We start from the raw sequence: 23,996 nt of genomic DNA, 5'->3' as shown, positions 1-23,996 counted from the left end.
GGTGCTGTTTGCTCGGCGGTTGCCGCTGGATGCTGGTGTTGATCTCTTGGTCAGCGTCAGCATGCCTGTAACAGTTACATTCATCATCATTTTGTGTCCGATAGGTCATATATCAGATGCACAGTGTAGGGTGATGTTGACGATTTGTTTGTGCATCAGTCAGCGAGCTTGTCAGTTTCCCTGTTGTAGCCTGTTGGTCGGCTGTTATAGCAGCTGGTATATCCAGTCAACGTTGCTGATATGCAGGAGCTTGCCGATATATGTCGCTTGTTGGTGTACGTTAGCTTGCAGTAGGTGGCTATGCCCTAGGTAGTAGTGTCTATGGCCACTTGTGCTTCCACCTATGATTGTGATCTTAGTTTCCCAGAGTAAGGATGAAATGATTGTTTGAGTGCCTCGAGTTCCTATATAGTTGTGTGGTGTGTTTTTTGAATACTTCCTTGAGGGTTTCAAGGTGGTGGAGCATTGCTAATGATTCGTAGCACTTTGTTCTGTATGATCTGCAGGTGGCACAGTCATGTAGGAGCTGCTTATCCCCAGATGAGAGATGCGTATGTCATTAGAGGTCTAATCAGTGTCATGTATATGGACCTCGACACCCTCCTATTCAGGGTACCCCTGTTGAGCATTGGGTAGAGTTGTTTGAGCCCCGCATGCGCTCTGTTGGCAGCGTATTCAATGTGGTCGCCCCATGTAAGTTTCCAGTCCAGCCAGACACCAAGGTATCTGACGTTCTCTCGGAAATGTACTGGGTGTGTATGTAGCATTATCTGTCTATTGTGTTGACGTTTGCGCAGTAGTTTCGGTCTGTGTGTAAACAGAACTGCTTCGCACTTGTCGACGTTTACTTTAATATGCCATCACTCCAACCAAGGCTCGGAAGTTCTGAGTGCTGTCTGTATTCGTGAATTAATATTCGCCGGTTTCCAATCTTGCGTAAGGATGGCTGTGTCATCCACGTAGATGGCTAACATCATGTTTTGTGTTGCTGGGAAGTTGTTAATGTACAGGTTGAACAAGATGGGCCCTAGGATGCATCCCTGGGGTACTCCAGCTTGGATACCATGTTGTGTTGATTGTTTGCCCTGCACATCAGTGCTGAAACATCTGTTTGTGAGATATGAGTGTATGAGGCCATGTGGGAAACCAGCTTCGCATAGTTTGCGTATAAGGCCATTGTGCCAGAGACAGTTGAAAGCTTTTTCGATGTCCAGGAACACAGCCCCTGTGCCTTCGTTCATGTTGTAACTGTGTGTTATATGTTCGACTATGTGGAGGAGTTGTTGTGTTGTCGAGGTGTGATTCCTAAAGCTGAATTGCTCCAGTCTTATGGTGTTATTGGCTATGCAGTGCCTAGTGATGCGTTTTAATATTACCTTCTCAACAATCTTGCTGAGCGAGCACAGCAGACTGATGGGTCGGTAATTTTGTGGGAGGGAGTGGTCTTTCCCTGGCTTCCTGAGCATCAGGACTTTGGCCACCTTCCAAAAGTCAAGGAAGTGTTGGTGTTTTAGTATGGCATTCATTATGTGTTTAAGGTATTCTACGGCTCTATCTGTGAAGTCCTGGAGGACATGGTTTTGAATGCCATCAGGCCCAGGGGCTTTTTTCTAGCGTTGGTATGCTTGATAGCCCGTGTGATTTCGTTTGCGCTAGTGCGTCTAATTTCATCGCGCATGGGCTGGGCTACAAGTCATGTAATCTCCTGATCCATTTCAAGTGTGAATACTGGATCTGAGGGAGCCATATTCGGCATGAAAGATGCTGCAAGTGCTGTGGCTATAAGCTCTGCCTTCTCCATTGTGGAGTAAGCTGGGCCGTCTGGTCCCTGTAGCACGGAATGTAATGTTTCTCCCTGGCGAAGTGTCTGGCTAGTTTCCACACACAAGGACATGTAGTATCTAGCCCAGCGAGTTTCTGCCCCCATTCTTCATTCTTAAATGTTTGTATTTTATCCCGTATTATGCCCTGGAGTCTGTTGACATGGAGTTCATAGAATGGGTGCCTGGTACACTGCCAGTATCTCCTGAGGTGGTTCCTCATTGAGACAAGGCCCAGGGTCTCCTGGGGCAGGGACATCGAATGTCGTTTTGGTGTTGTATGTGGAATGGCGTCGGTCATTGCATCTTGGACGGCGGTAGTAAGAGCCTCCATAGCCTCATGGATTTGCTGTATGTTGTTAATTTCATGGGTGTCAGGAATATGACTATCAAGCGTTTCCTTGAACAGTGTCCAATTCTTGCACTTGTAGTTCAGTATCCTGTGTGGTTCTGTGTCCTGTAGTGTTTCTTCTGTGTGCAGTATTACAAGGAATTGGTCTGAGTCCAGATTGTTTTCAACCGTAAGGTTGACTGTGCATGTGATGCCCCTGATGAGGGCTATGTCTAACATGTCAGAGCTGTGTAGGCACGAGCGTGGGGACGTCCGGCCCAAGTATAATGTAGTTTCAGCCTAGTGTGTGTTTGTATAGTTTCTTGCCATTGGAGGTACGTATTCATGAGTTCCAATCAGGGTGTTTTGCATTTAGGTCTCCAGTGGTGATTACCCTCGGTGCTATGTTGAGGACTGTGCTGATATCGCGTGTTACTATGTTTTTAGGAGGATTGTACGTAGATACCAGTGCGGTGTTGGCTCTGTTGAACTTGGCCCTGATAGTGGCCATGGCTTCTAGTCTCTCAAGTGCAGGGAACTCAATGTTCGTGTGTTCTATGTCTCTGTGTATGATGATTGGTGTGCCGCCTCCCCTCCTGCTGTCCGCTCAGTCAGTACAATAAACATAATAGCCAAGGATATTTAGCTGCTTGCGAGGTGTAAGCAGTGTTTTGTTCACTAGAGCGATTCAGATACCCTTTCTCTCCATGAACGCGACCATTTCGGCTCTTTTGTTTGTGACAGACATGGTGCAGAAATCTGATCAGCGCAAATTACTCTGTTTGGTGATTTGGTTGTGAATATATCGATGAACGTATGAGTTTTCGCTGTATGGTGAGTGGGTCCAAGTGGAATAAGTGTGATGTTTGAGCAGGAAAGTATGTGAGTGAATTTTGATAGGGAAAGGACTCTTGTTCAGAAAATTCACGTTGATATCTCAGGCTAGAATAATGTGTTCATATAAAGATTCAAGATTTGACAGTGCAGACTGACAGTTGGAGAGCTGTCTCAAGTTTAGGTGAATTGTATATTATGCAGATGAGACACTTTCTATTTAAAGGTTTAATTTCAAATAACATGTATTCAGGCTGTTTGTCTTCGTTATTAGACATGAACATTGTCTTCGTTATTAGACATGAACATGGGCTTTGGGTACAGATTTGCCCAGATATATCCCGCCACACGGCCGCCTCATCTGTTGCATTTGTTATGTCCCATAAGAATGTAGCCATCTAGACTGACACAACTGAAGGGGATGCTAGGCTTCAGCCATGCCTCCGACAGGAGTGTGACTTGAAATCTGAGGTCCAGAAATATGCAGCGGAACTCAGTAAGGTGGGCTTCTGAGGACTGCACATTTGTGTGCGTGATGTGTAGCATAGAGGTGTCGTGAGTCATTTCTGCTGTTGGCATAGAAGTGGAAGGGGCAGCTGCCCCAGAGAAAGATGTGGGCCAGTGCCTTGTGGAATGCCAGGAGGAGGGGTGCACGGAGCTGGACGCAGGTGGTTATGGTGATGGAAACGGAGTAGGAGGTTCAAGGTCAGGCAGACTTGCCTGTCACAAAGCATGACACATAAAGGTGCAGGGTTCGCCTCAGGACAGCACAGCATGACCGCAAAACAAGCAGAGTGTAAGAGTATGACAAGTGATTATGCTAAAGCAGTATGATTATGCTGAATCATTAATGTAAGAGGAAGGTGGTGGTCCAATAAATTATACTTAAACAGGAAAGGAGAAATAATATTACAGGGAAACAGAAAAAGCAGCAGAGAAACAGTACTCCAAAGAAGAGTTAATGGCATACATAAGCAGGCAGGAATAAGATGTGCCCAGCAGGAGCAGGGCGTTGTGTCTGGATGTAAGTGGATTTGAGTCTGGAAATACAAGGCGTACCCCTGGCCAGGTTTGGATGGTGGCATGAAGGCAGTATAGAGGTTGTTGATCTCCTGGAAGGGACAGTGTCTCAGATGACCTGAACCTTGCCAGTGATAGAAAACCCAAACAGTGAGAAGGCATCCAGATCAAAAATGTTGCCAGCTGAGTGACCATAAGTGACAGAGTTGTGAGCCATGCTACCTTTTTGTATGCAGCGTTGATTGTGAACTGACCTTGGAGGGGAATCAAACTGTCACCATACATGATTGACATAGGGTAGGGAGGCGCCAAGTTGGCAACAAAGATAAGCATTTGTTTGGAGTTTAATCAAAGAAACGGTAGCTCCTGTGTCCATTTGGAAATGGAATCCTGGTTTGTGCTGTTGTGAGGGTGGTAAACAACTTGGTGGTAGAAGGATCGCGTTGAGAAATAACTGCCTGAAGTGCGTACACCACCTGTTGATGAATGTGGAGAGTGGCATCAGATTGATGACAGATGGTTCAGAGATGTCCGTCTTTCCCACAATAGGTGCAGTGCAGCCAGTGATCAGGACAGCCCACACGATTGCACCATGTAGCGGTCAGGACGCAACGGGAAACCTTGCTGCTTACATGACTGGATGTTCAGATGCCATTGACATGTCCGAAATTGATTAATCACAGCATCCACAGACAGCTGCTGTCCCGGACCACCGCTACTTGTATTTGAACCATGAGGAGTTCATTTGCTGCCTATATGGTCTCAAAAGAGCGCACAGTTTTCAAAATAGCACCCCAGTAAGGATTGTCTAATTTTAGGGCTGTGCAAAGTCGACTCAATCCTTGCAAATTCGTCACCCATGAGCGGTACAAATGACCATGTCGCTTGTGATACTGATGGAACTCAAGGCACGGTGTGACCACATGGAATTGTTATGAATAATAATTTACAGCAACCAAAAATGTGAATGTGACAAGATTCGATAGTGGAGCCAAATTGTTACTAAGAACAACAGCTCACGGGAAGCCCAAGAAAGTAAGAGCCATCTATTGGAGAGCATCGTCAGAAACCCGAAAAACCTGTGACGTGCTGTTACAGCCACTGTAAATGTGTGTCCCAGTCCTTTTTGGCATTGTTAAATGGCAGAAGTGAGGGTTGATGGCTATCCTCGTGGCAAGTGATCACAGATTGGATGGCTTGGGAACCCTAAACCTATAAGCGGTCCAACAGAAGCTGAGTTTCCTGATGCAGCAATTCAGTTTGTTGTTGAAACTTGTGTGTAGTTGCTGCTCCAGGAGCAGCTGTTATTGTTCCACAAATTGTATGAGCTTTTTACCCAAACGGCATTGCTAACGTTTTACCTTGTCACCAATTATAGTGACCAGAATTGAACAAGAGGAGGAACAACTCAAGAACCTGCGGAGATACTCCAACTGGTTGATGGCATCAACTGTGAGCTGCCTGAGAGTGGACAGTGAGAGAAAGACAAACAATGGAGATGGCACAGCAGAATAACAAGTCCATTGAGTAAACCAAGATCGAAAACCCACAAATCCAGAACCAAACAATGATGTGTAGTGAGATCAATACAGTAGTGCAGTGAGATCACAACTGACTGACTGACTGACTGACTGAGTGGCTGTGCTGCTGGCTTTAAAGGGAAGCCATGAGTACTGTCAAACTGGCTGTACCAGCATATCTCCATAGCCAGTACTGCAGTGGCAACAGCAGCGCCAACAGTTTATAGCAGTTCCATGTAGCTTCTATCATCAAGGTCCATGCCTTCTGGCCAGCTTTCAAACTCACCGGTCCCCTTCCACTTAAAACGGATATGTATGGGTGGATGTAAGTGCTCATTACATTGCTTGGGTAGGCGAACTTGCAGCACAGGAGGAATCCCTGCACTGGAGCCTGTCAGCTGGAGGGAAGAACCCAGAGCATCTGGCAGCACACAGGGGCATGGTGGTGCGGGTGACAACAACTGAAGGAGTGGTGGCCACAGTGAGGCCTCCACCTCCATGCTCATGTCCAAAGGAATTGCCATTTGTGCTGTGGAGCCTCAGGGTAGGTAGGAGTAAGAAATGTGCAGCAGGCTCTGCCCTTGAATAGAAAGGACAGGAAAAGTGCAAATGTCAGGAAGAAGAGATAACTTCCGCTAGGTAGCAGTCATGGCAGAGGTGTGGGCCCTCGGTTACAGGAGAACTTTGGGAAAGAGTATCAGGTCATCATCATTCTCAAGCCAAATGCTTTACTGAATCAAGTGAAAGAGAGTTTAGGATCTTTGTGAAAGGACTTCCTGGATGATAATCAGATAATGACATTGCTTGTGTTAGGGAACAACTTAGATAGGGACAAGGCCTACAGTATAGGTGATATACAATATAGTTAGTGACCTGTGCAAGATAGCTTCACTGACTGCTAGCACCATTGTGCTCTAGTTGCTCTGTTCTGTGTCTCGGCAATGCTGTTTGGTGTCTTAATGTAGAGCTGAAAATGGGACCAACGACTGCCGACTGAACATATATTGCAGTGGTGCTGGCGGGGACACTTGGGAGATGAGGTTTTGCTATGGATGATCTGCACCTCAATGAGATTGGAAAGGGGAGGATGATGGTGCCAATTAGTGAGAGTATAACGTGTGGGTGTGGGATCCCACATGGTCAAATACGTGTTGTCATTGTTAGGCGAACTGGACATTTTTAAGATAAGTCATGACATTGATCCCTTAAAAGTGTCTCGTCCTGTTTACATGAACTCAGAAGACAGCATTGGAGTACACACTCTCCAGTTATCAGAGAGAAAAAGTAATCATAAGGACAAACACGACAGAAATTTTCTCAGAATTTTCTGTTCTTCATCAAAATATGCAGTACAAAGAGATATACAGTTGGGTCGTGCTTGCTGCAGAAAAATATCATTAATTATTTTGTTTAGTGCAGAAAACAGAAGCAAAGTAGTATGGAATGTTCTAAAAACATGAAACATGAAACAGGAAAAGGCTAACCACAAGTATAATGAGATACAAATCAAAAATTGGAGCAGAGTAATAGAAAATACCCAGGAATTGGGAAGTTTTATTATTATCTGTTGTTCTGGTATTACAGAAAAACATTAAAATCTTCTTAAAACATACGTAGCTCCCACTATGAATTCCACAACAAGCACAATGATGTTTTTTCCTGCAGTAGACTTGAAGTCAGGAAGAGACTACAGAAATTGAAAAATAACAAATCAGTGGACATAGATGAGCTTCCAGTTGCCATTCTCAAGATTTTCATAGGTAGCTTATAACCCCCATTAACAAAGTTAATGAATGAGCCCTCAGTTCATGTATTTTTCTAGAGTACCTAAAGCACATCTGACTTGCACCATCACTAAAAGAAAGGTCATTTGGAGAGTAAAGAAAACTACAGGTCATTTCCTGTTCCTTCGGTATTCTAAAAAATAATTGAATTGAGCGTGAAAGAAAAACTGATAAGTTATCTGAATTAATACAACATTATTTACACAGCACAGTTTGGTTTCCAAAGTAGAACAAGTACCTTGATATGTAGAGAGATGTGAGGAAACAGTGCAGAACTATTTTGTATATTGTAAATTTTTGCACAAATTGTGTATGAATGAAAGAACGTAGAACAGAACAGTAGGGACCATCCAGACGAGGCAAGTAATTGTTAAGACACAGATCTCATATTCAGGATGATGGAGTTTACTGTATGTGGCCATTCTAATTTAGATTTTCCATGGTTTTAAATCATTTCAGGCAAATTCTGGTATGGTTTCTTCCGCAATGGCCAATGTGTCATATTCTTTTAAAAACATCCATATATATTATATGTGTCTATATATTTGAGCTATTTATTTTCATTGTATTGTGATAACAAATCCTATATCATTATCAGATGAACCATCAATGAATGAATGAATGAATGAATGAATGAATTGCCTGAGCTCCGTTATAAATAATGCTTATTTAGGGAAGCTTAATCTAGTGACGGTTGCATAAAATGTGTTGAAGCAGAAGTAGTTGTAAATCACTGTCATTTCATAGGTTGATAACAGCTAGTAGGCTGCGGTACATTCTGTAATTGCAGTTTTTTAAATGCCAGTAGACTACTAGCAGGATCTCACATGTATGGAACAAACAGGCAGTATGTCATGTTGAAACTGGATCAGTTGCTGGCTGTAGTAAAAATCAAAATGCATAACACATTATTCTTCCGATGCTGAAAACAAATTGGCCATGGATTGAATTATCTGAAGTTGAAGATATTTATAAACAGGAACAACCCAGTATGATCAAGTGTGAACTGTTGTAGGTTGAAATTAACATCTGATACAGTGACATAAGAAAATGATATTTGTTAAACTTTTCCTGCTGTTTGGGGTGCCTATTACCGAATCTGTAATCATCTGCAGACTATGAGTCACTGTTGGTTTGAGTTCAGTCCCTGCCAGTGTACAGTTCTAGGGCCCCTGCAAGCATGCAGAAGTGCTGCAGCACGATGTGGCATGGATTTGACTAATGTCTGGAGTGTTGCTGGAGGAAATTGACACCATGAATCCTGCAGGGCTGTCCATAAATCCACAAGAGTACGAGGGGGTGGATATCTCCTCTGAACAGCACATTGCAAGGCATCCCAGATATGCTCAGTAATGTTCATGTCTGGGGAGTTTGGTGACCAGCGGAAGTGTTTAAACTTGGAAGAGTGTTCCCGGAGCCACTCTGTAGCAATTCTGGACGTGTAGGGTGTCACATTGTCCTGCTGGAACTGCCCAAATCCATTGGAATGCGCAATGGACATGAATGGCTGCAGGTGATCAGACAGAATGCTTAAGTATGTATCAACTGTCAGAGTTGTATCTAGACATATCAGGGGCCCCCATGTCACTCCAACTGCACTCACCCCACACCATTAGAGTCTCCGCCAGCTTGAACAGTCCCTTGATTACATGCCAGGTCCATGGATTCATGAGGTTGTCTCTGTAGCCATGCACATCCATCTGCTCAATACAATTTGAAACGGGACTCATCCAACCAGGCAGCATGTTTCCAGTCATCAATGGTCCGATGTTGCTGTTGATGGGCACAGGCGAGGTGTAAAGCTTTGTGTCGTGCAGTCATCAAGGGTACACGAGTGGGCTTTTGGTTCCGAAAGCCCATATCGATGATGTTATGTTGAATGGTTCACTTACTGACTCTTGTTGATGGCCCAGCATTGAAATCTGCAGCAGTTTGTAGAAGGGATGCAATTCTGTCACATTGAATGATTCTCTTCAATCATTGTTGGTCCTGTTCTTGCAGCATCTTTTTTCGGCTGCAGTGATGTCAGAGATTTGATGTTTTACCAGATTCCTGATATTCACAGTACACTCATGAAACGGTCATATGGGAAAATGCCCACTTCATCGCTACCTAGGAGATGCTATGTCCCATCGCTTGTGTACTGACCATAGCACGACATTCAAATTCACTTAAATCTTGATAACGTGCCACTGTAGCAGCAGTAACCAATTTAAAAACTGCACCAAACACTTGTCTTATATAGGCATTGCCGACTGCAGTACCGTATTCTGCCAGTTTACATATCTGCGTGTGTGAATATGCTTGCCTGTTACCAGTTTCTTTGGCGCTTCATTGTAGATGCATGGTATAAAATGTCAGGGACATGTTGGTGTTGTAACATCAAATGTGGCAGAGATGGAGTCCATTCACACCACACCCCGTCCTCATCTCTCTTCTCCCAGTTGGAGTTTCTGCTTGTGTTAGTGCTTTGTGTATGTGGTAGCTTTCTTGAAAATTGGGGAGATGTCTGTTTTTACTGATTTTTATGGTGCTCATATCTTTCTCTGTTGTGCTTGGCATATGATATCCCTCTTTAAGATGGTCTCCAACTGTTGAGTAAATTGTCCTGTGTATCCATCTTGTTATTAGAAGTATTTGCATCTTACAGTTCTAGCTGTTTATGTGCATAAAGTTCTTACTTTGAATTGGAACTACAGTAAAACAGTGCCAAACACAATAAGTTCTTCCACATAACTATATTAATTTTGTGTATCAGATTTTGCAAACGTCAGTGTAACTATCATCATGAATATCTGATGTTTTTCTCAAAAAATTTCTGTGTTTGCATAGAAAATTGCCTTGGATGATTGTGTGACAAGTTCAAACTATGTGCTGAGTCAGGACTCAAACCCTGGGTGTTCTCATCAACTGACTCAAAGCCTCAACCTGCCACAGGCTTGTTGCTATTCATTTCCTATGTTTGTTTCTTTAACATTAGATGCCACTGTTCTTATTGTACTGATAAATGACAGTTAAAAAAAAGATTGACTGTACTAACCAATGCAACGTTTGTTTTCTTCCAGTTTGATAATAAATGACAGTCTTAAAACTGGTACACAGATTCCTTATATCAAGAAAGCCATAGAATGTGGATATGGAGTGATAATTTTCAATACTAATGACAACACAAGAGAGATTGATGGCAAAGAAGTTAAAATAAAGGTGTGTATGCTTCATTTATTTTTAAGCTTGTGATTGTGCTGCATATTTCTCAAAATGCAGTGTCTGCATTATCCCTCATGGGCTGCTTTGAGATTTCATTTTTGTTACTGTAAAAAGTTGGAAATCTAAAAAGTAAGTACATTTTGCAAAATAAAGTGTTTCATTTATATGACAATTTTTTTAAAAAAAAAAGAAAAGAAAGGAAGATATAAATTTCTTTACTGATTAAAATTGTGTGGCAGACTTGAACTTTATCCCGTAGCCTTGCCTTTGAAGGTGTGCCTGAATAGCTCAGTCAGAAATACTTCTTATTGATCTGCCCACACCGTACTGCTACATCATAGAGATTTGGAAAGTAGAAGAGGAGGATTGGGAGACTGCATCTGTGAGACGGTGCATAAGATATACCTGAATTGTTCAGCTGGTAGCTCTTATTCCATGGAACTTCCCTCCTTCCTTCCAGCAGGCAAACATTGCCTCTGGTATGGGGCTGAAAGTATGCTGTTGGCTGACCTTTTCATTTAAAACTGTAATAAAAGCAATTAACCTGCATAGATGACACTTGAAATTTGTTTCCACAATAAACTTGACATAAACACCTGAAATACTTATGGAATCATAAACTGGCAAATAGATAAGTTCATCAGACACTAAGACAACAACTCACAAGATGAAAACCGGTTAGTTACAATCCAGTGGTAGTAGATACAACCAAAGTCTGAATGGCAAACCAGACACAGTGCAAAGGTTTATTACTTCTTGTTATTAAAAGCACATTGAGATCACAGTGGAATTTCTGGTTGATTGATTCACTGGTTTGCTCTTTATTGGCATTCACTCTGTTGAGCATAAAATTATCTTCTGAGTGAACATTTACATAAAATACAGAATAAGAATGACAAATTTCAATTAAGATCCCAATCAAGTAAGTAACAGCAGTGAGTACTTTATTGCAATTTTTGTGGTAAAACAAATAATCATAGCTGTGGAAACACATGATGAGATCATAATCACTACACTAATAATATTGTTATGAAAAGTGTTCTTCACTATAAAGATGACATATTGAGCTGCAGGCAGGCACAATAAAAAAGAATGTTATACGTGTAGCTTTCAGGCGAAACCACCTTCAGAAAAGAAAAGAAAACACATACATTCATACAAGCAAGCATTCCTCAAGCATAAGTGATAGCTCTCTCCAGCTACTGAGTCGGAATGCAATGTATACGATCCATGTGGAAGACATAGGTGCAAGTGCTACTCAGTCCACCCTCCCAGCACTTCCTGTTCCAGTTCTGTTGAAGGCTGTTCCTACCCCATAAGAGGCTGTGCAGTCTGTGAAAGCAACCTTGTCATACCAGCTCTATTGAAATCTGTACAGTTTTTTTTTATATTGGTATGGCTAAGAACTAGCTGCCCATCAGGATGAACAGCCACTGCAGCCAAGGACAAAGTTGACCACTCTGTGGCAGAACATGCAGCTGCACATAACATGTTTGATTTCAGTGGCTGCTTCACAACCTAGGCCTTTGTATCCTCCCCTCCACTACCAGCTTCTCTGAAATGCTCAGAAGGGAGTTACACTGACCATACATTCTCTACTCATGAAATCATTCCAGCCTCAACATGAGTTAACCTACTGGCCCTACACCCTCAACCAGTTTCCGATCCCTCTGTCCTATCATCTTCTCCCAATTTTGATCTGCTCTTGGCCAACCCCAATGTTCGTTTCCCATCTCTGCTGCTCTCCTTTGCTCACTCCCTGTTCCTTTGCTCACTCCCTGTTCCTTTGCTCACTCCCTGTTCCTTTGCTCATTCCCTGTTCCTTTGCTCACTCCCTGTTCCTTTGCTCACTCCCTGTTCCTTTGCTCACTCCCTGTTCCTTTGCTCACTCCCTGTTCCTTTGCTCACTCCCTGTTCCTTTGCTCACTCCCTGTTCCTTTGCTCACTCCCTGTTCCTTTGCTCACTCCCTGTTCCTTTGCTCACTCCCTGTTCCTTTGCTCACTCCCTGTTCCTTTGCTCACTCCCTGTTCCTTTGCTCACTCCCTGTTCCTTTGCTCACTCCCTGTTCCTTTCCTCACTCCCTCTCCTGCAGCCTCCTGGCCTCAGCAGCTCAAAAGAGTCATCATGCACATTGATCAGCCAGGACGTTATAACTATCTACCTAATAGCCGGTACGACCACCTTTGGCACAGATAACAGCAGCAATGCGTCATAGCATGGAAGCAGTGAGGCCTTGGTAGTTTGTTAGAGGGATTTAGCACCACATCTGCACACCTAATTCCTGTTAATTTCAGGAGGGGGCTGATGAGGTCTGACGCCACGTTCAACCACATACCGGATGTCTCTGATCAGATTCAGGTCTGGCAAGTTGGCGGGCCAGCTCATCAATTGGAACTGTCCACTGTGTTCCTTGAACCACTCCATTGTACTCTTGACATTGTGACATGTTGCATTATCGTGTTGAAAAATACCACTGCCATTGGGAAACATCATCGTCATGAAGGTGTGTATGTGGTCTGCAACCAGTGTAAGATACTCCTTGGCCTTCATGGTGCCTTGCACAAGCTTCACTGGATCCATGGATGCCCACATTAATGTTCCTGATAGCATAATGAACCCACTACTAGATTGTATCTGTCCTGCAGTATAGGTATCAAAGAGCTGTTCCCTGGAAGATGATGGATTTGCGCCCTTCAATTGGCATGATGAAGTTATAAGGATTCATCAGACCCTGCAATGCTCTGTCACTGTGCCAACATCCAGTGCCGATGGTCACATTCCCATTTCAGTCGTAGTTGCCGATGTTGTTGTGTTAACATTGGCACACGCGTGGGTCGTCAGCTATGGAGGTTCATCATTAGGAGTGTTTGGTGCACTATGTGTTCAGACACACTTGTATTCTATCCAGCATTTATATCTGATGTTAGTTTCGCCACAGTTTGCCACCTGTCCTCTTTTACCAGTCTGCCTTGCATACAACGTCCAGTATCTGTAATGAGGGGTGCCACCAATGCCACAATGTGTGGGCATTGTTTCATCTTGGTTTCCCCACATGTTGAAGGCACTCACCACTGCACTCCTCAAACACCCGAAAGTCATACAGCCTGCGGACCATCACAATCTACCCTCAGTGAAACTCGGATAGATCGCCCACCTTCCCCATTCTACACACATACGGCACGCTCACCAATGCTGCATGCACCGTGCATTTGTCTGACTAGCTATCAGTCCTCATTAGATGACGGTCTGATCAGTTTTTATGTGAGGTTTGATAGCTTGTGTGAATATATGTGTCTTTACCTTTATTTTCTGAAGAAGGCTTTGGACAAAAGATAAGTGTGTAAGTCTTTTCGTTTCGCTCGTCTACAACTCAATGCATCGTCTTTATAGTGAGTAGCGGTCTACCCTTTTCATAACATTGTTTATATCCCACCTTTAACTGCCACTGTTTCACTGCAATAATAATTTTACAAAATGAAACTTCCTAACAGATTAAAAGTGTGTGCTGGACTGAGACTCAAATTCATGACCTTCCCCTTTTGGGAGCAAGTACTCTACTGACTGAGATACCCAAACACAACTCACAGCTTGTCTTCACAGCTTTACTTCAGTTAGTACCTCATCTCTTACCTTCCAGACTTCACAGAAGGTCTCCTGCAAACTGTGCAAGAACACAGGAAGAAAGAACACATCAGATATGTGGCCTAGCCACAGCTTGAGGGATGTTTCCAAAATGAAATTTTCACTCTGCAGCAGAGTGTGCTCTGATATGAAACTTCCTGGCAGATTAAAACTGTGTGCGAGACCGAGCCTTGAACTTGGTACCTTTGGCCTCTGTCCCGAGTTCGAGTCTCGATCCAGCACACAGTTTTAATCTGCCAGGAAGTTTCGTACCGGAGCCCGTTCCACTGCAGAGTGAAAATTTCATGCTGAGAATAATTTTACAAGTTGTTCAGATCCATTGTTTTTGCATTAATTGATATCTATGTCTTCAGGTACTGTTTGTTAATATGCACAAAATATATAAATTAGCTTTGAGAGATAGTTCATGTCTAGGTCACAGACAACTATTTTTTATCAGAATAGAATGCTGCTGGAAAAGGGAGGGTTGCATTTTCCTTAATTATTCTTTTCTTTAGCTCTTGTTGCATAATTCTTTATAGAACTACGAGCAAGTTTGGGTTGGGTGACATTGACAATTGCTTCATGTTCACAGTCACGGTAAGGTTCTTCATGAAGTCCAAGACAGTAAAAGTGCTTGGGAAAATCCTCGTGATTTAGCCTCATCCATATTAAGCTTGAGACACTTTTTTTCGCTATAGTTGGTTTTGTGGAACCAAGATTTCACTGGGATACTGTCTTGAACAGGTCTGTAGAAAGAGCTTTTTAATAAGCTGTGTGATACTTGCCAAAGGAGTTTAATGTGAGATTTAGTGATGTTATAAAAGACTATGTGGGGTTGTTTTGTATTTAAATGTATCCCTTTTAATATTGCTTCCTTCATAATTCTTGGCTGTATCTGACTCAATAGTGTACTTTCACTCTACTCAATTGTGTGAGTTTCTCTTGTCTGATACATAGAATGCATTTCCTGTTGTGTCGATAACATACTCAGAAGAGGAGGGCACTGGACAGAGCTCACTGATTTGGCTCAAACTGTGTGAATGGAAGTGGGAAGATGCCCCTTTCAAGTTTATGGAATGTGTGACCAGAGTGGTCAATAAGAAAAGAGAAAACAACCTCTACAGACTTTAGAGTTCAGATTGAGGTATTTTTTTTTTAGCAACGTTGATGAAGTAAGTGGTACAGCCCAGTGATTTAGCACACCAACTATCAATTTACCAAGTCAGATTTTATTCTCACTGCTACCATGATTGTTTCTCTTCTCTCCCCTCTCTCTCATGAGGATGAGGATTGAGAGTAGTGAGGCCAGTGAGACGTGCACTGGGTTTTTTTATTTAGAAGCAGAACTTAGGAGGCGCCATATGGGATTAAGCAATTTGAGTTAGAAATTTATATCAAGTGAATTTTTTGCTATAGCATCTGTGCTATGAATATAAGCTGCTTCAAAGCATCGGCACACTGAGAGTGTCTTTAAAATATGTCTTTTTTGTGAGATTGGTGATAATAAAGTGACAGGAAACTAAATATTGATAGTTAAAGGCTTCTCGTATTTGATGTTTTTTGTATGATAACATGCGTACTATGAAAGTACGCCACTCAGTGCTATGGTGCAGTGATGATTTGTCAAAAGTGCTTCATTTTTGGTACAATTTTTTATAGTTAAAAATCAAATATGGAAATCTCTGGTTTCAGCCTTTAGACATTTGTATAAAATGTGTAACATATAATTAGATGCTGCTGTCATTTTAGGACCATAGCATAGTCGATACTTGTGAACTGTGAAGGAAAAGGTAACAGTTCACATCTGGATATTGCCTTACCTTTTTATCTTATCTTATGTTATGTAAAAGTTGCTAAGATTTCCTTATTAATTTAATAGAAATATGATCTGCAACACTTGATGTTAAATGTATCTGAATACTTATCATTGCCCGCTTATGTATGTACTTTAGTTCTGTTATTAGTCAGTATCCTCTTGCCCCACTCTCTGTCCATCTGCTACTCCCCCCCCCCCCCCCCCCCCCCAATCGTTCATCTCTTGTTGCTCCCTCTCTCTCTCTTCCCCCTTCCTTTCCATGTCATCTCTGCTTCCCCCTCTCCCTTTCCATCTCCTCATCTTCCCTTTCTCTGCCCATTTTCTCCTTCTTCTCTCTGTGCCATGTAATAAGCGATAAAATTACATGAAGTATGAACTCTGTCTGCAGGTCAACATAATGAGAGGAATTTCTCAGTGAGAAGCAAACAGAACTTAGATTTTTGGCTAACTAATTCACATGTTGGTCCAATCTCAGTTTACTGTCCCTTTGAACACCCTGGAACTTCCCTGATGGAACACCAGTAGTTATTCATTAACTTGTGACTATAATGTAGGGAAAATAGTTATTATACTATTTGATCACAGTAGATAATGAGACTACACTTATGATTACTAGACGTCAAATAATTAACATTTTGTGTAATAATATTTATCTTCCAGTAGCTTTCTTCATAAATGGAGCTTTACTAAAAAAGCGTTGGTTTGAAATTGTTGTCATTCCTCCTGACCGTATCCTCATGCATGTAATGTGAAGATAACAGGTCAGTGGTATCACAAACTGTAGCTGTATCAACCAAAACATTACCTCCTCAAACATCAACTGAGCTAGAAATCACAGTGTCCAAATAGTTGGACTGACAATACCTTGATTTGTCTCTCTTAAATTTATTGCGACCGGAAATTTTAAGATAACTGAAAACAGGAATACTCCACTTTTTCTCAATTTAACTGAACATTACACTCTTGCATGGAAGTAATTACTCAGAAACTATAACATTACGATTGATCACCCGTTAGCCCAAATCAAACATATCATACCTGTTAAAATATTCTCCTAAAGAAACAGAAACTCATGGCATGTGTCCACCTTTGAACGTAATGGCGGATAGTGCACAGTGCACACAGACTTCAACAACACAATGCAGGAACTTACGTGAGATTAAATGCAGAATAATAAAACATACAAAGGTGGATAAACACTCACAAACTACATAAATAAAGAAACATTGGCAATTAAAAGCAGATGAAAAGAAACAAAACTGTTTAACTTTTATCTCATTAGTATTGGTAACTACTATTTGCAAAATTAATGTGTTTGCAGAGTTAATATGATATGAAAAGAAATAATTCAATGATTGAAACTAAGTTTTATCTACTGTTCTGAACTATATTGAAAATAAAACTGAATAGCAATACAATATGACAGTTTACAAATACATAGAATGAATGACCAAGAAAAGTTAGTGTTGTTACTATATAAAGAGTTTTTAAGTCACTGATAAGGACAATGTGGATCACGGTGTGTCTTAGCCAACGCCCCTTCAGAACAGTTTCCAATTAGCTATGCTGCGAGCGAGTCATTGACGTCCACGTCATTACTCCATGATTCTTGAGCGTATAATCCAATAATTGGTATTGTCTTCCTGAGCTCCTTGATGATGGGTACCTCTTGCGAATCTAACAGAAATGCTTGGTGTTTGCACAGTTAATCCCAGTTTATTTATCAGCATGCAAGAATGAACAGGGCCACAAACACTATGTGTAGCAGTCCATGTGTGGCATGACTGTCACCTCCACTCTGTTCTTCTCACTCCCGACTCTTTCTTGATGCTGTTGCTGTTGACTTAGCCGTGCAGGATTAGACGAGCCGTCCAAGGCGCTGAAGTCATGAACTGTGCGGCTGGTCCCGGCGAAGGTTCGAGTCCTCCCTCGGGCATGGGTGTGTGTGTTTGTCCTTAGGATAATTTAGGTTAAGTAGTGTGTAAGCTTAGGGACTGATGACCTTAGCAGTTAAGTCCCATAAGATGTCTCACACATTTGAACATTTTTTTCTCTTGCCTTGTTGATATGGTTCTACACCAATCGGGTGTATGTCTTGGTTGACATAACACTTTCAAAGATTCTGACTACAGTGACACCCTTTCAGTGTATGATGAAAATAAAGCAGGAAATAAGTAAAAGGAAATATAGAAAAAGGGGGAAAACCTATATATGTCTGTAATGTTATTTTCACATGTGCCTCCATTTTATCATGTGATGTTCTCTCAAACCTCTTATGATACAATGTCTCAAACACAAATGAAATACGTTGTTTGTATTCGTGTAAGCCATCATAACTTAAAAACTACTATTATCTTTTGAACTTGTACCAAACTTGTTTACCAGTTGTCATTACGAGAGATAAACATAAGAATGTAATTTACATTCCTCCTAAATTTCTAAATTATCCTATCAGTAACAGAAATAACATGGCACAGTCTGCAAAAGAACTAACTTCATCTATTTTCACTGGAATACAGTATAATATAATAATAATTTGCATAGAATCCCAGATAACCACCTTTCTGTCTCTTATTGTTTTAGTCCTTTTATGTAAGTTTTCATTTCTTAATTCCTCATGTACCAAGTCTCCGTTTCCTTGTACTTATTCCTTTAGGTAGAAGTGTTATGGAAATCATTGTTGTTACTTTGTTCATCATACAGGTAGTCATTCAACCTATTTCTTATTATTAAACTTTGTAATCAGCTGAAAATTACATATTGTTGTGGCTCACCGATCTTTCAAAGTGCCGCCGCGCAGTTACGCGCCTCCGCTACATGTAACGCTGTCTGCCAGCCATGCAGCAGCTGCGCCACCTAAGCGGCCAGCCAGCGGCCGCTAGACTTGGACTCAGTGCTGATTTGAATGTTACCGTGTACACATGTCTTACTTTGTCTACTTGCTCTGTGACTTACATGTGTTGTGTCGTTTTTGAAATATATGTGTTCAACTTGACGTTATAACAATTGGCGACGAGGATGGGATTTTTCCTTTTCATCATTGACCCACAGGTTTCCATGGCTACTTTAGAGCAACTATTGCAAGGTCTCATTGAACAGCAAACACTTCCCACATCGGTGATTCGCGATTTCGTCACGGCATCCAATGCGGGGCATTTCTCGTCGTTGTTTATACCTCCTTTTCATCCTTACGACAAGACGACGGAAGATTGGTCTGATTACAAAAAACGTCTTCGACAGCGCTTCTTGGCATTTCATGTCACGGACGAACAAACATTTAAGTCTCTGTTCCTTTCATGGATTTCACCTCAAATGTATTGGTTGTTGTCGCAGTTGGCTCCTTTGAAAGATCCTGCGTCTTTGTCCTTTGCTGAAATGTGCTCACTTCTGTCCGTCTGTTTTCAAAAGCAAACGCATGTGGTAGCCTCTCGTGTTACCTTTTATTGTTGTCAAAAACAACCGAATCAATCTTATCACGCTTGGGCTGCTGAACTTCACGGCCGCAGTAGAAAGTGTCAGTTTGTTACTGAAGTTCACAAAGAATCCTAGGCCGATTCCATGGTACGGGATGCTATTATCCGGTCGGTGCCTGACAAAGAAGTTAGGCAATGTGCCCTTCAGTTGGCAAATCCAACTCTAGATGAAGTCCTATCCATCGCGCACTCGTTGGAAATTTCTCGTGCCGCTGGAGCGCAAATAGAGGCGTGAAGTGACGTCGGGGAAATACAACCTCTGTGTGCTGTTGACGACGCATGCGGCGTGGCCGTAGTACGCTCCTAAGCGCAGCCTCAGCCTAACCATAAACAAACCTCTAAGAAACTGCAGCAAAACCCCTGGCAACTTCCTTCATGTCCGCGGTGTTTTACGAAACATTCACGGGAGGATTGCCCCCAATGTTGGGCCGTGTGTCACAATTGCGAGAAGAAGGGTCATGTGTCATCTGTTTTGCAAATCCGACCGCATACCTGACGTTCATGACCGTGACGCTGATTTTGCTTCGTTGTCTGTCAGTGGTACTTCTTCCCTTTCAGGGAAGTTATTCCTCACTGTCCAAATCCTTGATCAGGATGTTCGCATGAAGGTGGATACTGGTTCTGCTGCCACTATCATCATTTCTCAGACGTATCTTCAGTTGGGTTCTCCAGTCCTATCACCTGTCACTCGGCAATTACAGATATACAATAAACAGAAGATTTCTCTCTTGGGACAATTTAATGGTGAGATATCTTACAAATCCGTCGTTCGCTCTGTTACCATATTTGTGGATGACCATAGTAATGTGGAAAATCTTTTTGGTTTCGATGCCTTTCGCGTTTTTGGGTTCTCCATAGATGACTGTCAATATTGTCTCCGATGCCATTCCTTATGCTCAATTGGATTCCTTGTCGATGACATTTTCATCCCTTTTTTCTCCTGGGTTAGGCCGCGCAAACGACTTTGAAGCTCATCGCGCTCAGACCCACTGCTCGGCCTAAGTTTTTTCGGGCTCGGCCCATTCTTGTGGCCCTTCGTGATCGGGTCAAATGGGAGCTGGATCGTCTCACTGCTTCAGGGGTCTTGCTTCCTGTCACTTCCAGTGAGTGGTCCTCCCCTGTCATTGTTGTTGCTAAGCCCAATGGTGATATTCGTCTCTGTGGCAATTTCAAAGTCACTGTAAATGCTCAATGCCTCATTGACTCTTACCCTATGCCCTGACCTGAAGAATTGTTCACTGAACTTGCTGGAGGCCAGTATTTCTCTAAAATTGACCTGTCAGAAGCTCATCATCAACTTCGTCTCGATGCTGCTTCCCGGCAGTTTCTGGTCCTTAACATGCCTTTCGGCCTCTATCAATACCAACGATTGCCATTCGGGGTTGCCAACGCCCCTGTTCTCTTTCAGCGATTCTTGGAACAATTATTGCTCCCTGTCCCTGGGTGTATCAATTACATGGACGACATTGTTGTCACTGGCTCCACCACTGACGAACATCTTCAGAATCTCCGCACACTTTTTCATGTCTTACAGACTGCCGGTCTTAAGTGTAATCTGCAGAAATCACAATTTTTTTAAGGCATCTATCACGTACTTGGGGTTCCAACTCTCTCGGGATGGTATTCGTCCGCTTCAGCAAATTGTCGCTGCGATCAATGCCCTTCCTTGCCCTACATCTGTTAAAGAACTGCAGGCCTTCTTGGGGAAAATAGCATGCTATCACAAGTTTTTACCATCTGCAGCTTCGATGGCTCAGCCGTTGCATCGCCTGTTGCATAAAAACGTGCCCTTTCACTGGTCCGTGTCATGCGATGCGGCTTTCCAGAAATTGAAGACTATGCTGAAACAGGCCCCGTGCCTGGCTACTTATCGACCTGGCCAACATCTTGTTCTTGCCACGGACACCTCTCAATACGGGGTCGGTGCAGTCCTTGCGCACCGTTTTTCTGACGGTTCTCAACAACCCATTGCTTTTGCCTCCAAAACGCTCACGGATGCCCAACAAAAGTATTCTCAAATTGAAAAAGAAGCTTTGGCCATTATTTATGCTCTTGATAAGTTTGGTGTTTTTCTCTATGGATCCAAATTTCATCTTGTTACGGAACACAAACCACTTGTTTCCTTGTTTCATCCGTCAACGTCACTTCCCGACAAGGCTGCACACCGCCTCCAGCGTTGGGCTCTTTACTTGTCTCGTTTCTATTATGAGATTCATTTCCAGCCAATGGCTCAACATGCAAATGCTAATGCACTGTCTCGCCTTCCCATGGGTCCTGATCTGGCATTCGATAGAGACGAACTTTTGTGTTTCCACCTGCATGTTGCCGAGCAGCGGGTTGTGGACGGGTTCCCCATCACCAGGGACCGACTGACAGCTGCTACGGGTTCTGACCCTACCCTCTCCTGGATTTTACGCTGTATTCAGAAGGGTTGGCCAGATCGTCCATCCGCTAAGACTTCTGATCTGTTGCGGAACTACTACGCTTTGCGCTACCGCCTCATGGCTAGGGATGGTGTTATCCTCCTCTCCACCGACAATGCTTCGCCGCGTGTTGTGGTACCTAGTCTTTGCGTGCATTGGTCTTGCGCCTCCTTCACCAAGGGCACTGGGGTGTGTTTCGCATGAAATCTCTGGCGCGCTGTCATGTGTATTGGCCCGGCATCGACTCTGAAATCGCACACATGGTCACTGCGTCACAGGCCGCCGCCCTGAAGTCATCTGTGTCACCGTGGCCTTCGCCTGAGAAGCCCTGGGAGCGTCACCTACTACCGCGGCAACCACAAATGCTCTAGCTCGCATTTTCTCTTTGGAACGACTTCCCTCTACTATTGTTACTGATAATGGTCCGCAATATGCCTCTTCTGAATTTGCGGATTTTTGTGCCCGTCACGGCGTCATGCATGTCACAGCCCCTCCGTTCCATCCACAGTCGAACGGTGAGGCTGAACGTCTGGTCTGCACATTTAAGGCTCAGATGAGGAAACTCCTGACTTCTTCTGCTGCTGATGATGCACTTCTCCGATTTCCTGCTTCTTACCGTTTCACCCCCATGGGCGACCACAGCCCAGCTGAGCTCTTACATGGCCGACAGCCCCGCATGCTACTTCATCTTCTGCAGCCTTCCACCTCACGGCCGCGGGTGCCTTCGCTTGGCCGGTTCACTGCCGGCGACCTTGTATGGGTACAGGGATATGGCAGGCACCCAAAATGGAGTCCTGGCCGCATCTTATGTCACCGTGGCCGACGCCTGCATGATATCCAGATGGAGACGGCTGTTGCAGTGCATCATTTGGACCAGCTTCGGCCTCGTGTGCTGTTAACGCCTGTTCTGAATGCTGCTACACCACCTTTGGCTCTACCTGATGCTCGGGATCTTGGCATTTCTCATTACTCACAACGCAGCCCTCTCACCATCATCGCGGTGCCAGCACAAGAACGGACGCCACAGGGAGACGTGCCCATGCAGGAACCGGATGACCATCATCTGTCGGAGCAACTCTACTCTCGTCCTTCTCCTATGGACGCCGACGCATCGCCCATATCTCCTGTTATAATAACCGGACTTGCCGCAACGGGCAGATTGGGGCCCCAGCAGATTCAACCCCTACGTCTCCTGTCATCTCGACCCGTTATCATCGGGGACACTTCCGTCCGTACGGGAAGCCACCTCCTCGAGACTTTACGGTCAGTCAAACAACACCTATGGACGTTAGCAATCTACAGGCCACCTCCATCAAGACCAGTGCAAAAAAATCAAAGGGGGGGAAAAGTGTTGTGACTCGCCGGTCTTTCCAACTGCCGCCCTGCAGTTACGCGCGTCCGCTATGTGCAGCGCTGTCTGCCAGCCATGCAGCAGCCGCGCCACCTAAGTGGCCGCTAGACTTAGACTCAGTGCTGATTTTAATGTTACCGTGTACACACGTCTTACTTTGTCTACTTGCTCTGTGACTTACATGTGTTGCACCGTTTTTGAAATATATGTGTTCAGCTTGACGTTATAACACATATTTTCACAAATTCCAATTCTATTTACAACTTAACCTAACTCCTTTCTGTTGCTACTTTTCCTAGTGTTATTTCTCCATTTGCTTGTTGTAAACAAATTTATAAACATTGTACTACTTTTAAATTAACACCCACCATGCTATGAAATATCTTCTGCCTTAAATGGCCTTGCAAACTTATAGAATTAAAACTTTCAACAATGTAGAAAAAGATAGATTGCTACTTACTATAAAGATTACACATTAAGTTGCAGACAGGCACAATTAAAAGACATTTACACATAAGCTCAAAGCAAACTGCCAAAGTTGGCGTGAGGTGAGCTTGCTAGTGTGAATGAATGGTGTGAATTCTCTCTTTCTGATGAAGGCGGTGGCTGAAAGCTTACATGCAAGTGTCTTTTAATTGTGCCTGTCTGCAACTTAATGTGTCTTCATTATGGTAGCAGCAATCTATCTTTTCCTACATTGTCGATATTCCTACCTGGGGATTCCATTTCTAGAAATGAAACTTTCACTTTTATACTTCAAAAAACGAAATTATATGCTCCCTACACCTCCAT

General features: G+C 43.2%; 1 protein-coding gene across 1 annotated transcript in view; it reads left to right on the top strand.

Moving 5' to 3' along the window:
- Positions 1-23,996, top strand: part of LOC124622212 (FAM172 family protein homolog CG10038) — a 268,879-nt gene that overhangs the window by 82,353 nt on the left and 162,530 nt on the right. The window contains exon 4 of the mRNA XM_047147859.1: positions 10,375-10,513. Within this exon, the coding sequence (XP_047003815.1) occupies positions 10,375-10,513 (139 nt within the window). The remainder of the gene's footprint in view (positions 1-10,374; positions 10,514-23,996) is intronic.

Source organism: Schistocerca americana, chromosome 7 (assembly GCF_021461395.2).
Source record: "Schistocerca americana isolate TAMUIC-IGC-003095 chromosome 7, iqSchAmer2.1, whole genome shotgun sequence".
NCBI classification, from domain to species: Eukaryota; Metazoa; Arthropoda; class Insecta; order Orthoptera; family Acrididae; genus Schistocerca; species Schistocerca americana.
Note: the sequence above shows the minus strand (reverse complement) of the source record. Positions and strands in the feature narration are given on the sequence as shown.